This window comes from Orcinus orca, chromosome 10 (genome assembly GCF_937001465.1).
Source record: "Orcinus orca chromosome 10, mOrcOrc1.1, whole genome shotgun sequence".
NCBI lineage: Eukaryota > Metazoa > Chordata > Mammalia > Artiodactyla > Delphinidae > Orcinus > Orcinus orca.
Window position 1 is genome coordinate 38,582,294 of NC_064568.1, and position 16,489 is coordinate 38,598,782.

The 16,489-nt window shown below is 48.0% G+C and overlaps 1 protein-coding gene across 3 annotated transcripts in view; it reads right to left on the bottom strand.

The window, feature by feature from the left end:
- Window positions 1-16,105, bottom strand: part of BSN (bassoon presynaptic cytomatrix protein) — a 91,327-nt gene extending 75,222 nt beyond the window's left edge. For all 3 annotated transcript variants that reach the window (XR_007479929.1, XR_004479151.2, XM_033413080.2), the window contains exon 1: window positions 15,807-16,105. Coding sequence is in view for 1 of the 3 variants with exons in the window: in XM_033413080.2 (XP_033268971.1) it covers window positions 15,807-16,000 (194 nt within the window). In the remaining 2 variants the exon portion in view is untranslated. The remainder of the gene's footprint in view (window positions 1-15,806) is intronic.
- Window positions 16,106-16,489: the final 384 nt, after the last annotated feature.

Sequence of the window (16,489 nt, forward strand, 5' to 3'; positions counted from 1 at the left end):
ACCCAACATTAAACACTATTTCAGCCAAAGGGGAGAGGTGAGAGGGCAAGTGATGGCATAGTGATGGTCCATATGGAGCTGTCCACTGGGAGTGGGAGGACCAGAGCTGGAGAGTTTGGGGAGCCGTCAGCATGCAGCACCTTTTGCGTAGAAGCCTTGGGCAGGCCTAGTGAGAAGAAGAGATTTGGCTGAGGGCTGAGTCCTGGGAACCTCATCAGACAGGGCAAGCAGTGCCACAAAGGAGACCGACAAGTAAACAAGGACATGCTACAAAACCAAGAAGGAAGCATGGTCAGGAGGGTCTGAGCCCACAGGGAGGTCTAAGCAGATAAGGACAGGAACCTGGCCATTAGGCTGTCCCTGGAGCACCGGGAGGTAACAGGGTCAGGGTGTGTGTGTGTGTGTGTGTGTGTGTGAAGAAGTTTTGCTGCTCCTTTCTCTGAACTGTGTGGCTTTGGCTGAGTCCCTCATGCTGACCCAGACTGTGGGATCCAAGTAGGCTGACTATTGCATTTCCTCTGTGAACTCAGAGCCTGCACAGACCCAGATACACAGCAGGATTAATAAATGCTTGTTGAATGGACAAACACTGAACACAAATAAATAATGAACAAAAATGTTGGACAAAGAAACAGCATTCTCAGAATGAGAACCGTTTGGGAGCAAAGCCTTTCCTGGGGATAAAGCAGGGCCTCTGGAGAAATTAATTTTTCGGGGGAGGGTGTCAGTGGTGCTGTATAGATCCTAGGTATCTAAACCCACCCCCCAAGGCAGGTCATGGAATAACAACCAGCACCCTTTATCAGAATCGCTTATACCGATTCTGATAAAGTGGCCATGGGTCTTATTCCTGAAGGCTGTACACTCCACAAGGTCCTGGAGCTTGCGTGCTTGTTCAGAAGGTACTCCCTGCATCCATGCCAGCACATAAAAAAAAACTGAATGATTTCTGTCCTCATTCCCAACTGAACCCTGAGGCCTCTGGGGCCTGACACAGAGTGAGTGCTCTACAAGAGTGAGTTGTTTGGAAGAGACTGCAGCAGAGGCCTTGCTCCTAAACTCCAACTAGTGGGGACTGGGCTCTTCTCTTCTGGCCCTGGAGCCTTATATCCCCAAGGCCACCCTGAGATTGTCACCTGCTCCCCACCCCTAGCCCACTCTACCCAGGGGCAGAGAGTATACCAAGCAGGCCAGTCCTGCACACCGATGTCTGATCCCTTTACTGGACACATGGAAGTTTCCTCATCCCAAAGTAGCGAGGGAGATTCACTGAACAGAGGCCAGGGTGGGCAGTCCAGGCTCCTCCTCCTGGTCCTGCCCCACCTTGCTATGGGTTCTTCGAAACGCCCATTACCTCTCTGGCTTCAGTCTTTCCATCCTTCAGCAGTGATTCTGACCCTCTATTGGCCAGAGCTACACAGAGGAAAAAATACTGTATAAGCAAAATCACTCAATTATTACTAAGTATTGTTACTATCTTTTCAAAAGCTATGTACATCTTTATCTGAATGTCTTGTTTCTCCTGAGCCACCAGCAGGGACTAAGGAAAAGGAAGCTGAGGGAGCCTGACCAAGGCCCAGGTTCCCTGAAAACCTTGCCAGGAGACTCAGCCTTTACTCCTGGGGTCACTGCCCCTGCATCACACCAGCCTGAGAATCCCAGAATAAGGGCTCATATGGGAGTACAGGGAACACAGGATGGTTTCCAAAAAGGCAAAGCTTCTCGTTTCCTCTTTTTTCATGCCACTTAAAACAGGTTTTCAGTACCGCCAGGAGTGGTACTCCTCGAGCAGGAGTCAAGGTCTTGGCAACTGAAAGGGGCAGTGTTGCCCCCAGGGGTCCCCACCAGGCTCTATGAATTGAGGACAGGGAGGACATTTTTCTTTCTCACACCACACTCAGGGGTGTGGAGGTTCTTACCATTTAGAAAAGGACCTGGTCAAGGGGGAGGGAGGGTAAGGGAGGGAAGGATTGGGAGTTTGGGATTAGCAGAGGCAAATTATTATATATAGGATGGATAAACAACAAGGTCCTACTGTATAGCCCAGGGAACTATATTCAATATTCTGTGACAAACCATAATGGAAAAGAATATGAAAAAGAATATATTTTAAAAATATTTTTTAAAAATAAAAGGAGCTGGTAGTGTGACAACTGTCTCTGGAGCCCTGGATGTGTTCCCCAGGGTTCCTCATACCTGACTGGATACCTGGGTAGGGACAGCACAGAGGCCATGTACCTGCTGCCCCTCAGTCTGTGTTTCAGCTCAGGCAATCTAAGGGGTACACCATGCTGGCCAGGGAGGTGCCAAGTACCAGTGAGAGCAGGGATCCTTGGAGGGGCTCCACCATACACCCTGACAAAGCTGGGGAGTAAAGGGTAGGGTGGGGGCAGACCTGGTCTGTTGGGAGAATCTAGAGCAAGCTTCCCTGTTCTGTCTCTTCCCTTCCTTCCTTTCTTCCACATGTTCAGCCTGCATCACAGCTCCCTGAAAGCACCCTGGCAGGAAGCCTCTCTCACCCTGGCAGTTAGCACTAAGCACTATCATTTGCAAAAGTGCTTCAGTACAGGAGGGGAGCAGAGAAGAATGCTTGGCCACTGGGAAAGACCTACTCCAGTCCACCGGCTTTGGAGCCAGCTCCGTGTGCCACAGCCTGCACCCAGGCCCCAGGGCCCAGAGAAATGTACATCACAGAGTCAAATTATGTTATCTCTACCCCAGATGCCCATGAGCAGATCACTACCCCAGAGCAGCAACCACAGACTTGGAGCTCCCTCCCTCCTGCTCTCTTCCTAATCCCCAAAATCTGCCAAGGGAACCCTCTCCCACACCACAGTCCAGCCTTCCTGGAGTTTCATGAATATAAGTGAGGGTTAAGAAGAAACAGTGATACTCTTCCTACAGTGAGAGGGTGTTCTCTGTGGCTCTGGTGGTCTGGGCTTCAGATCCAACCAGCAATGAATTCTGAGAGCCTGTGGGATGGGCCGGAACTTTCAAGTAAACTCTCTGGTCTGAGGCTCAAATTCTGTATCTATTTTAGCAGCTGTGTGTGAAGATGAGAAGGATGGACCACAGTGGGCTTTCTGAGCATCTCCCAATGAGTGAGTCAGAGTTCCCAGAGGGCAGAGTCCATACCTTCAATCAAGTTTAACTCAAAGGTTCTCTGTAGTAGGAAACAGGGATGCTAATCTACCTGTTCACCTTTATATCCTCAGCCCTGGGCAGGAACCAGGCACCAGTTGGCATTTAATGCCAGGCCTCTTGTGAATGCTTTCATTTCTAGCACTTCATTTGATAAAATAAATGCTTGTTGAGTTGAGCATACTTGACTTGCCCTCTTGGAACTCCAGTATGGCCTCAATTTATTCCTCTTCCTTATTTCTTTCTCAGAGTGCTTGTAGGAACCAGGTGGCATCAATATTAAAGCATTTGCAGGTGAAGTGCTACTTTATGTTTTTAGCCGGGACTAGAATACCCAGCCGCCTACCTAACATCTCACTTGGATGCCTCTAAAACACAAGTTGTCCAGGAAAAAACTCCTGATCTTAGACCCCATCCTTGTTGCCCTCAGTGTGCACCAGATGTTCAGGTCAAAACTCAAGAGTCCTCCTGACTCCTTTCTTTTTCTAACCCTTCACAGCCAACCCTTTAGCCATCCTGCTGACTCTACATCCACAATATATTCAGAAGTTGAGCACTTTTCAGCACTCTCACCCTCTCCCCACTCCCCATCACCCCCTCCTCATTCTCGTCCAGTGACCATCCTCTCACACCTGAATACCTTTCAAGCCCCTCACTAGCTCCCAGCTTCTGCCCTTGCCCCTCAGGCTTGGCAACACATAGCAAAATGTGCATTCACCATTTTGTTTCTGCATCCAACAGGAAACTATCCTACAGATACAGTGGAAAAAACACAAAATATCCCATAGATACACTGGTAAAAATACAAAATGACACAGATACCAGGTTCCTCACTGTGGTGCTATTTGTAAGAGCAAAAGACTGGACACAGGTTGATGCCAAGGGAAAACCATAGCATGTGCATATGACAGAGCAGTGCCCAGATGCAAAAAGAAATCAGGAGAATTTCTATATTCTGCTATGAGGAGATCTTCAGGATATATTAAGTGAAAAAAAGGCAAAGTATAGAATAGTGTTTAGAATCTGTTACCTTTTATATACAAAAGAAAGGTAAATAAATGTATATTTTTCCTCATATCTTCAAAAAGAAACAATGGAAAAATCTGATAAAAATGGTTTCTTATCAGGGAAGGCAGAGAACAAAGTGGAAGGCAACAAGATGGAACTAGACTTCTCTCAATACACCTTGTTTTATTTGGAATCACATGAAAGTTTTAAATAATTTTAAGAAAATTAAATGGTAAAGAAAAAATATGGTAGATGGCATTGTTCTCCATTCTTTACCTTCTGTGGATTTCTGCCCTTTACCATGTGACTTTGCAATTCCTCCCACTAGAGGTGCAGTATATTTTCCCAGCTGCAGCAGACTCTATTTTTGAAAATAACCTCAGCGAAATTTCCAGTCTCATATGCTCTTTTTTTTTTTTTGGCCAAGCTACACGGAATGCAGGATCTTAGTTCCCCAACCAGGGATTGAACCCACGCCCCCTGCAGTTCTAACCACTGGACCACCAGCAAATTCCCTCGTATGAACTTTTTTTAAAAATTTATTTATTTTTATTTTTTGGCTGTGTTGGGTTTTCATTGCTGTGCACGGGTTTCCTCTAGTTGCAGCAAGGGGGAGCTACTCTTCGTTGCAGTGCGCAGACTTCTCATTGCAGTGGTTTCTCTTGTTGTGGAGCACGGGCTCTAGGCACGTGGGCTTCAGTAGTTGCGGCATGTGGGCTCAGTAGTTGTGGCTTGTGGGCTATAGAGTGCAGGCTCAGTAGTTGTGGCACACAGGCTTAGTTGCTCCGCAGCATGTGGAATCTTCCCAGACCAGGGCTCAAACCCACGTCCCCTGCATTGGCAGGCGGATTCTTAACTACTGCGCCACCAGGGAAGCCCTCATATGCTCTTATAGAACCTGGACACTCGCAATCAAGAGATGGAGTCTGCCTCCTCCTCTCAAACCTGGGCAGGACTTTGTGACTGCCCCAATGAATGGAGTGTGGCAGAAGTAACAATGCACATCTTTTGAGATTAGGTAATAAAGGCAACACAGTCTCCACCTGACTTCCTTTCTCAGGACACCCTTGGAACCCAGTAACCATGTTGTGAGGAAGCTCAATCTAGTCCACATGGAGAAGCACTGAGGCCCTCCCAGCTAATAGCCAGCATCAGCTGTAAGACATGTAAATGATGAAGACATGTCAAATGATTCCAGTCCCCAGCTTTCAACTCTTCCAGCTGAAGCTCCAGACATTGTGAAGCAGAAATAAGCCATCCCACTGTGCCCTGCCTGAATTCCTGACCTACAGAATCTAATAAGCAAAGTAATGGATGTTTTATACCACTGAGTTTTGGGGTAATTTGTTAGGTAGCCATAATAACTACAGTACCACACCTTGATTTTGGGCTTAACTAAAAATTGCTTTGACTAAAGAAATGTTAGCAGATGTGTCATTTCAAGCAGAGGCTTGAAATTGTGTGTGGTTAGGTATGCCCTCTTGTGCATCTGTCATCACCATCGGAAGAACATGCCCTGGCTAGCCTGCTGTCTGAGGAGGATGAGAGACACGTGGAGCAGACCTGGACTCACCTACAGCCTGGAGCCCAGCCTAGATCAATGAATTCTAGCCAGCATGCAGATGCATGAGTGAGAATTAAAAATTGCTATTTGAAGCCACTGAGTTTTGGTTGACTTACTGTGCAGTATGACAGTGGCAATAGGTAAGAGATCAAAAGGCAATCCTTACAAACTGAACACAAACTGGAAAAAAAAAACCCAAACCTTAATTGTATAGCCTCTTAGTAGCATAACCACACAGAGAAGAATCATTTCTAATAGCTCTAAAACACAGAACTTTGGGACTTCCCTGGTGGTCCAGTGATTGAGACTCCACGCTCCCAATGCAGGGAGTCCGGGTTCAATCCCTGGTCAGGGAACTAGATCCCGCATGCTGCAACTAAAAGATCCCGCACTCAGAAACGAAGATCCTGCGTGCTGCAACTAAGACCTGGTGCAGCCAAATAAATAAATAAATAAATATTTTAAAATAAATAAATAAAACACAGAACTTTGACTACATATTCCTGAAAATATATAAACTAAGGACAAAAGAAACTACAAGCGAATTTTAAACTACATTCAGTAGTATTGTTAGTAAAAATATCTATCATTATTTTGAAATAAGCACACATATATACATTACATATATATAATAGTCTATATATATGCAAGGTTTGTTTGGATTCTGATTTGAACAAACAAACTCTCAAAAGTCATTTTTGGAAATCACATTTTTCTCTGAACTCCCCCATACATACATAAATAAAAATCTGTGTTTTCTCTTGCTAAAAAAAATTTTTTTTAATAAAAAAATCTTTTAAATAAAAAGTCATTTTTGAGATAATCAAGGAAAATTGAACATGGACTAGGTATTAGGTTATATTAAGAAATTAGAGGGAAGATCCCACATGCTGTGGAGCAACTAAGCCCGTGCACCACAGCTACTGAGCCTGCGCTCTAGAGCCCGCGAGTCACAACTACTGAAGCCCGCACACCCAGAGCCTGTGCTCCACAACAAGAGAAGCCACTGCAATGAGAAGCCCACGCACCGCAACAAGTAGCCCCCACTCGCCGCAACTAAAGAAAGCCCACGCGCAGCAACAAAGACCCAACGCAGCCATAAATAAATACGTAAATAAATAAAGTTGAAAAAAAATTACAGTTAACTTTTGTTGGCTGTGATAATGTCATTGGATTAAAATTAAAATATCTTTTAACTATGAGAGGTACATCCTAAAGTATTTATGAGTGAAATGATATGTTAGGATTTTGACTGAAAATAATCCAGCCAAAAAAAAAAAAAATTGGAGGAATATAGATGAAACAAGTTGGCAAAACACTGATCGTTGTTGAAGCTGGGTGATGGGGTCACAGGAGGGAGTTCACCATACCATCTTCTCTCCTTTTATGTGTGTTTGAAACTTTCATCTGCAGAGTACGTGCTGCCCCTGGGGACATCTAACCTACAGAGCCAAAGGCCAACGCACCCCAAAGAGAGGCCAGCATGACCTGGCCAACCCGGGAAGGACAAGCCTGCACCGGGGCTGCCATGGCTAAGATGCAAGCAGTGGCTGCCTCTCCAATCCAGCCCTGTCTCTGCCACTGTCCTCAGCTGGCACCACTCCAAACCCAAGCTAGCAAGGCTGTGGCCTCTACAACCCAACACTGGCCACTCAAGATCAGATAAAGGGGTTTGGAAAGTGGGCTCACAAGGCCATAGGAAAGGGAGAAGTTCACATAGCATGATTACTGAAACAATCACACTGCCTTAGTTATTACCCCAGTTCAGAGGACAGAGTCAGGATCCAAAAGGGTCTCACTAGGTTGGAAGGGATCTCTAAGTACAACCAGAGATGTCATGGCAGGGACCCATGCAGAACCCCCAAAGATTCACACTCAGGTCGCACAAGCCCAGGATGGAGGGAATCCAGCCTTCATGCTGAGATGCCCAGCATGAGGCTGGACAACTGTGTGGTGCAGTGACAGAGAGTGCTCAGAAAGGTGTAGGATGGTGTTCTCAGGCTACATAAGCCAAGGCCCCTCATCCTTCAGACTGTCACTCACAGTCCATGTGACATGCTGAGCCCTGAGCCCTGTTCTTGGAGCCTTCCTGTCCTCAGGATCTGACAGTCTTGGGCAGGACAGCCCAGGTCAGCAAGGGTCCCAGAGTCACATTCCAGCCACAGGAGTTGGAGAAGCCTAGAGAGAAGACCAGGGTTGAGGAGGTGAGAGCACAGTGAGCTCCTGCCAAACCTGTGAGCGGATAAGTCAGCTGGCCCAGAGGGCAGAGCCAGCACCCAGAGACAGGAGGTATAAGGAGACACACAAAGGGAAAGAAGAACTTTCCGACAGTGGAATCATCTGCCTGGGAGGGACCAGAGGCCACGGACCACTGGGGTATTCGCACCAAGGCAGAGCTCCTGCCTTCAGGGAATATGGAAGCAGCCATTCCGGTATCCATTAGGTGTTGGATTAGATGCTCAAAATAAAAGGAGGACAGAGCAAACATATCACGTGCTGAAGCTAAACCATGCTCCTGAAGGATGTGGCCTCACATGCCAGACCTTGACATTGGAGGAGACCTGGCCTGAGCCCACAAAACCCACGGAGCTACAGGAGAAACTGCAGTGAGTACCACATCCATCTCCTCACTCTACAAGGGAAGGAAGCTGTACAACTGCCAACTGGAGGGGGCAGAACTAAAGTCTCTTTCAGGCCAGCCCTAACCATGCACCACCTCCCCCACCACAAAGTGTTTGCTAACTCTGGCTCCCCTGGAAAACGTGAGCACACTGGCTGCTGCCAGAGCACCTGTGGGATATGGATGGGACAACACTCAGGAGATAAGCAGTCGAGCACGGCTGGGAAAAGGGATCCTGCAGCAGGCTCTGCAGGTCCAGGTGGGAGCCTTGCTGGCTGGCCAGCCAAGCCAGTAGAAGGATGCCAAGAGCTTTTCAAAAGCCCGTGTTTACCAGGAGCAACCAATTGGCAAGGCAGCAGCCAGTCCCTCTCCTGGCTCCAGGCTTGATTGTGAGGTCATTTTGTCCACTCCGGAAGATCTCTGGGGCACAATGGAAGAGCAATCCTCTTCATTTAAAGCTCTTCTAATTAACCTAAAGGCTGCACATTGTACTTGTTTTCTCTCCTCTGTGAAGCTGAACAGTGGGAAGCATCCCCCTTCCTTTTCAATCATCTCACAGAAATAAGCTGTCAGAGGTGGAGGAGACTTTGGGGATTATTTAGTTAAATTTCTCATTTTACAGATGGAAAAAAACTGAGGACCTACCCAACACGTACAGCCAGTTTCAGGCAACATCAGGACTGATTAAAACCTGAGTTTCTGACCCCCACCCAGGATGCTTCCACCATTCTTCATCCCCCACCCCACCCTACCCCATCCTTTGCTCAAATGTCCTACTTCCAGATCCTTTTCCTGTCCTCAAGGCCCTCCCATCCTCTTGCTAAATTTTCCATCTTCTGAGAACAGGAGGCAGGGAAGTGACGTGGTTCTCCAGCTGTGCTCAGTGTATGGCATTTGGGTTTGCTAAAGTCAGCTAGATGGCTGTTCTTCTGAATCTCTCATGTTAGACCTTTGGAGCTCCCAACAGAGTAAGTTAGTGCTGTGAATGTGTTTTGTAAGCTGTTGAACACCATACAAATATGTGCTCTACTATTTTAGAAGATGAAATAATACAAACCCTTTTAATCGTGTGCTCATTTCTCTTACCTCTGTGAGACAAAGAGAAGGCAGGAGCAAACTCTAATTTAAGGAAGTTGAGGGTAAAGATTTGAACTTGTCTCTCTTTCTCTCCCATCACGCTGTGAGCCCTTTTGAGGGCAGAGCCCATATCCTGCGCCTTCCTTTGTTCCTCACATTTCACCCAGGGATAGGCATCCAGTAGGTGCTCAGCAAAGGGTTTCCTGAATACGTGGCTGAACATCACTTTAAAGTCCTCCTACTTCTAAGCAGAATTTAACTGTAGAAATCCCTCATAACTGCTCCCGTATACAAAAAGTGCAGACGATCCTTATTACCTACCAGCACACGTGAACGTATCCAATGTATGGATGTGACTACCAGGAAATTTCCTTACCTCTCCTTTCCTCCTAAGCACCCAAGTGTCTTACTGGTTCTTCCAGCATCCCTGGCGGGGGGGCAGGCACATCCCCCTCCCTGAGCCTGGGGCACTGGAGAGCTTGGGCTCCTCTGGGTATAGGGGCAGTCCCAGATAGGACCAGGTTGGGTGATCCTTGTGTGAGCTCCTAGACAAGCTGCTGAGGCTCTTTGATCTCCTCAGTGGTTGGGACCAAGTCCTTCCACTACTCCTTAGGGAAAATCTCTTCCTCACCTTTGGCCCTGACAGCAGTCCCACCACTTCAGAAGCAGCCAGGCCTCTCCAAAGAAATCTGGATTTGATCTCAAGGGTGACCTAAAGTTCTCTGGAGCCTCCCAATATGCCTCCGTGTGACCCTCCTGTTAGAAAGAAGTGGAGATACCACGTAAGAGGGCTCTGCTAGAGCAAGGCTCTCTTAACCCTAGATGCCCCTAAGAGCAAAGTACGGGAAGGAGAGATCAAAGCAGCCCTGAGACCAGCCTGGGCACCCAAGGTTTAGCACAGATCAATCAGGGAGCATGCTCCTCTTCTCCATCCTACAGGCACAGCTGGCCAGAACCTAAAGTATAAGACACATGCACTGAGAGAATCCCAGAAAGGGACAGGTCCCCACCAGAGGCCCAATCCACGGTGGGGGTGGGACACCAGAATTCATCTCCCTTACCATAGGCCAGGGTCCTAATTCATTCCCCAGCTACAATCAGCTTCCACCACTACAATGGTGAAAGGAGATGGCAGAAGGCCCTACAGGAAAGGAACCTGCGCAAGTCCTACGAATGCAGTACCAACACCAGCATGACATGCCCCTGGCACCAACTGAGATAGGAGTCCCCAGAGCTGGATTGTCCACCAAGTCCCAGCTTACTAGGAGGGCCTCAAGTCCTAAAGTGACACTTGGCCCTTGCTGCTGGCAGGTAGGTCTCAGCCACCATTTCACCATTTTAAAAAGTGAGTCCCTGGGAAGGAAGGATGAATAAGGCCAGGACAGATGGAGCCTGCAGGAGCTGTATGGCCAGGCAGGTGGAGTGAGGAATAAGTGTGTGTAAAACACCTAGAGGAATGACTATGGTGGAACAGGCACCCAGCAATGGTAGTTATAACTATTACGACAGTTTTGCCAACCTGTCTCCACAGTCAGCACCAACTGATTGCGTATGGGCCACAGGCTCCAGGTACAGAGTCTCCCCAAGTAGCCCACACATAGCAAGGTCTGCCCCTCCCCACATCCATCACAGATTAGGGGAAAGGGCCCCATTCAAATGTGCAGGACCTATGAAAAGGGGGAGGATTTACTGAAGCCCCAAATCCTCTCTCCTAGCAGCCTGCTACTTACATATACAGGGAAGGCTCCCCCTGTTATGCTGGAGTGAAAAGGTGTGATCCAGGGGCTCTGAAAGCTTTGACTTCTTAAACTCAGAACCAAACCTACTCAGTGGAAGGAGAAATTTAGAAAAAGAACAGAAAAGTGGCCCACTGTATTGTTCTTTGGTTCCCAAACTAGTCCAAAGTCTAGATCTACTTTCAACAAACTCTCAGTCCCTTCACATCTGAAGCCCTCAACGAACTCTTTCTTAAAAAGCTAGAATTTATTGGCCAAAAAGAGAAATGTGATTCTGAGTGGCTTCTAGATGTAATTCCCAGTTTTCAGGAAAAATACGGGACAGAAGACCATCTTAAATAACACCACAAGGATACAATCAGCATAATCCAGAATATGAGAAACCACAGGACAAATAACACAGCCAATCATAAATCGCAACGGGGAAAAAAGGAGAAGGAACATACAGATTTAAAGAAACTGAAGAGATGTATCAGACAAATGCAATGTGTAGATCCTGTTTAGTTCACAGTTCCAACAAACCAATTGTAAAAATAAATTAATAAGATAATCAAAAAAACTGAACCCTGACAGGATATTTGCTGAGATTAAGAAGAGAATGTTAGCTGTTTAGATGTGATCATGGTGCTATGGTAATGTTTTTACAAATCCCTTATTTCTTAGAAATAGACACTAAAATATTGATGATGAAATGTTGGGATATCTTGAAGATGGGGGTGGAAGTGAGGGAGATAGATAAACTTAATCAGCCATGAGCTGATGATGGTGGTGGCTGGGCAATGGGAACATGGGAGCTTATTAACTTATTCTCTCTACTTTTATGTATGTATGTTTGAAATTTTCCATAATAAAAAGTTTTTTTAAAATAAAATAGACTTCCTCCCCTTAATGCATCCATAACTTTTTTTTTTTGTATCTGCAGCATCTTATCAGTCTTACTAATGCTAGGAACAGCTATATTATCAAAACTGTCCCTCTCTCCCTGGCAAGAAATGCAAAAATGGTTGCCCCCTTTGGGTGAGCTTTTGACATCATCACCATTCAGATGTTAGGTCACTTAAGCGCAAACTCCATGACATGCCCTCCATGAGAATCCAATGGCCTCACAGGATCTCTAAATAATAAAGGATCATTATTTCCAAACCTAACAATTGTATTCTTTCATTTTAGCCTTACAAATTAATCCCAGATTTTTCTAGAGCCTGACTGATAGCTGACATAGTATAACAAGTCTGGCTAATCCCAAACCAGAGATACTATGCCTGACAAATCCATTCATTCATTCATTCATTCATTTTTGAGATATAATTATGGCAAACCCATCTTGAGAAAGGAACTCTGGGTATGGTTCTCAGAGCAGCTTCAACCACCTTCCAGCAAATGCCCAGGCTCTCTGTGCCCAGCTGCCTTTGGCTCAAGATGTCTCCCTGGACTGGAAGTGAGTGAGAGCTCAGCACTGATCACCAATTTCAATGGGGTAACGAGCGGGAGGCGCCTTACCTGGTTTGCCCCAGCTTTCCACACCCCTGCACTCAGCCCCAATCTCTGCTCACTGTCCCTGCCTGTGTAAACCACGCTCCTCATGTCATTTCTATCTCTCTCCACCTCTTAGATCCCCATCACTCTCCCAAGAGTCTTGGGATTCTCCTTCTTTTGAAGCCTGGCTCTGCCTCTCCACTCTTCTCACTTGACAACCCTTCTATAAGCACTACCTATTTGACACTTCTCAGACACTGAGCTGCCTACAGTGTCACTCCTAGGAACCTTCCATGACTTTGTTCTCTGAGAGCTCTTCAAGAGCTATCTAACCAACCAGACTGTGAGGTGCTATAGGACAGGGGAGCATCATATATTCTTCCAGACCCTCCACAAAGCCCAGCACAGTGCTTGCTCTTGATACCAGTAAATATACCTTGGTTGATTGACTAAAGATCAATTTGCAAATGTCAAAGTTCTGCAAGTCCGCAGAGCTGGTGTAGATTAAACAGGCCGCCACTGGTCTACGTGGCTTCTTTTTAAAAGGTGCTTTCTGGAGTACTCATAAAATTTCTCTTGAACTGGTGATGTGTGTACAAGTAAAATCCCATCAACTTGGGACCTTCACTGTACATCAGGCATTCCACCATAAAAATAAGTGAATGAATGAATAAGTGAAAGGTGCCCCTTCCTGTAGGAAGATGCAGCCCATACCAAGGCATATAGCTTGGAGCCTGAGATAGAGTTCAGCCTTCCCTGACCTGGCAGTCCTTGGGAAAGGCACAACGTATATAACTGCACATGTGACCCTGAGACCAGAAGCAGAGAGCCCTGCCTTGAGAGACTCTCTGATGCCCAAAGTGCTATATCATCCAAACAGGTTAAGAGGCGGCACTATGGGTGTGGTGGCATTGCTACTCACAGGATTCTAGTCAAGCTCTTCAGCCACAGATGCTGGAGCTGCCCCCTCACAGAACCCAAGTCAGCTCAGTATGAGGATGAAAAGACTAATTCAACCTGGGGTGACAAGGGGTAATACAGCAACAGGAAAGAGACAGGAATCAACTCCCCCAGGACCTCAGTTCCATTCCCCTTTGGGGTCAGTAAAATTACCTCCCCCTTACCTGGCCCTCCACCTACCTCTATTCACAATATAATTCCCCCAAATTCACAAGCTGGCTTGAAACTATGCCAATGCCTTTCCCGAATGCCCAGAAGCACATGCCACAGGGCTTTTTCTCCATCAATGGGCCAATCTGTTCAGCAGCATCTCGGAACAGAACATGCTAAATTTGGCATCAGGTACCTGAGACGCTCTGGTGAGAGGAAGTAGAAGCCATTCTGATGCTGAAGGAGAGACGTATCATGGAGATGCAGCTCAGCTGAGATGCTCTGACAAGCAAATATCAGCTGGAAGAGTAAATCCCATCTCCTAAGGGCCCCCAATTCAGAGCTTTGGTGACAAATAGCCAGCTCACCCCCTGAGCCTGACAGCTGTAGGACCTTAGCTCCACAGGTCCACTCCTGCCCACAGCCAGGAGTGAGATTATGTGACTGCTAAATCCAGCAGGAGCCCATGGTTCCCTAACCCACAGTAGTTCATGGGTCTGCCCTGTAGCAGAACACATAGACACGGTAGAAATGAAATACTGAAAAGGAATATGAATAGACACTAGCCTCTTCCTGTGTCTTTGGGCTGCCCTAGTCTTTCCAAATTTTCATATGCTTGGCTCTGCAACATTAGATAAACTACAAGCAGACTAGCCTGTTTGGTTATCAGAAGAGAAATGACAAATTTCCCATACAGAGAACTCCTAACAACAATGTGTTTTTCCACTCAGCCGTAGACGCTTTCCTTTGGAAGGAGAGCTCTAAAGCCTGAGTGAGCCTCCCCCAAGCTAAAACTCAAACAGCAGCTCAACACGCAGCAAAATGGACAGTATTTGCAGTGCTAAGAACTGTGTGCTATCCAACTGCATTACCATAATAGCTAATGTAAAACGGGCAAATCCCTACTCTAAAAGGGATGGTCACAGGCTGGCCTGTCTGTGGCAGGTTTCAGGCTACTAAGAGCCTTTCATTACTGTTAATTGTCTAAGAAACAACTTCTGAGAAAATAACCACATGAGAGGCACAGTTGGGCAGCTAAAGAATCAAAAATTATGCTCCCTCACAGTTTATGCGCTCCCACACAGAGAAGCCAAGGCAACATTATCAGCAGACTCACATGGATCCAGAAGCACTCCCCAGTTTTGCTACTCCCCAGGTCTGTTTGGTGTAAAGATAATGCCTTCCATTTTATCTTGTTGTCTCTTGGTAGCTTTCCTGAGTTTTCAGTCTACTGGTTTATTATATATTGGCATTTCCTTCCACTGCATTTACTGCCACTTGATTGTTTATAGGACCTCGTGATGCATTTTAAACAAGCTGGTTTCACAGTATTTGATCAGATATGTTCTGTTTAAAACATTCCACTGATCTGAGGTGGTAATCTAAATCATAAGAGAACATATTTGGTTCTAGATGATTCAACTGCATTTTTGCTTCACCCCAAAGTGTTTTTCACTAAACCATTGTGAAAGCACATGACCCTGTTAGTATTTATGAGCCTAAATAAGTACCTTTTGGTGTCCAGTGGCATTTTCCCTTCCTCCAAAGATGATTTTAGCCACTAAATGCCTGAGGAAAGCACATGACCAAGTTCATGGTTCAACTATTTCCACATCTTTCTGTTCCTCGCAGTGACACTTATCTTCCCTGACAGCCACTCCCATTGTGCTCTTTCCTTGGCCCAACACAATGGACACATGCAGACTCCAGCAGACAGGGAGGACGCTTTCCGTCCCATTGCTCCCCAGTGCAGAGGGACCCAGCAGAGGTTACATAAGCCCCTCCTTAGCCCGGCATTGGGGAGGAAGCGAATTTGGGGTTCGTGACGGAGTCACGGTCTGCAGGCCCGGACTGACCCTGCGCTCACCATTCTGCTTTACTAAGGCAGGGCGGCTGTAAAGGGAGGGCCGCTTCCCGCGACCACCCGCTCATGCCAAACCAGCTGGGTTCTAAGTGTGGCCGGACGTCCGACCTCGCTGTCCAGACTAGACCGCAGGGTCGTGGGCCCCGGCCCCGGCCTCGGCCTCAAGCTACAGATCCCCGCCCCCCGGGCGCCGCCGTGTCCCGCACTTACGTGCCCGGGCCGGCACCGGGCCCGGGGCCTGGACCCGGTGGTCCGGCGGTTGCCCGCGCCCCGCCTAACGCCGGGAGCTGTCCTCCACCAGCCGGTGCTGAAGGCGGCTTCCCTGCGCCGGGGCCGGGGCCGGAGCCGCCGGGCGGCAGCGGCCCGTCGCCAGCGCCGCCCTCCAGGCTGGCCTCGTTGCCCATGGCGGGCGGGCGGGCGGGGTCGGGGTCGCACTGGGCCCGGGCCGGCGGTTCCCGGGCTGCTGCTCACACACTCCGTGCCGCCGCCGCAGCCGCCGCCGCCGCCGCCGCCATCATCTCCCAGCTCTGCTCGCGCCGCCGCCTGCCGCTGCGCATGCGCGGCTCGGGTGCCCCTTCCCTGCTCACGACGCCCCCCACGCGTGCGCGCGCTCCCGCCAGCCCGTGAGGACTCTAGTACACGAGCCAGAAGCGGGGTCGCAGGGAAACAGCCACCGGCGGCAGCGCATGCGCCGTCTGAGGCCGACGCGAACGGCGAGTGCTACCAGGAGCCCAGCGGCGGTTGGTGGGAGCTTCCCACCCAACCAGGATTGGAGGGACACGGATCACGAGAAGGGGCCGTGGGGGCGTCGCGCCGTGCCCTGCCCTGGAGTCAGTGGCGCTTTCTGACTCGGAGAACTTGGGAGTGGGAGCTCTCATTTGGGTAACTTCAGT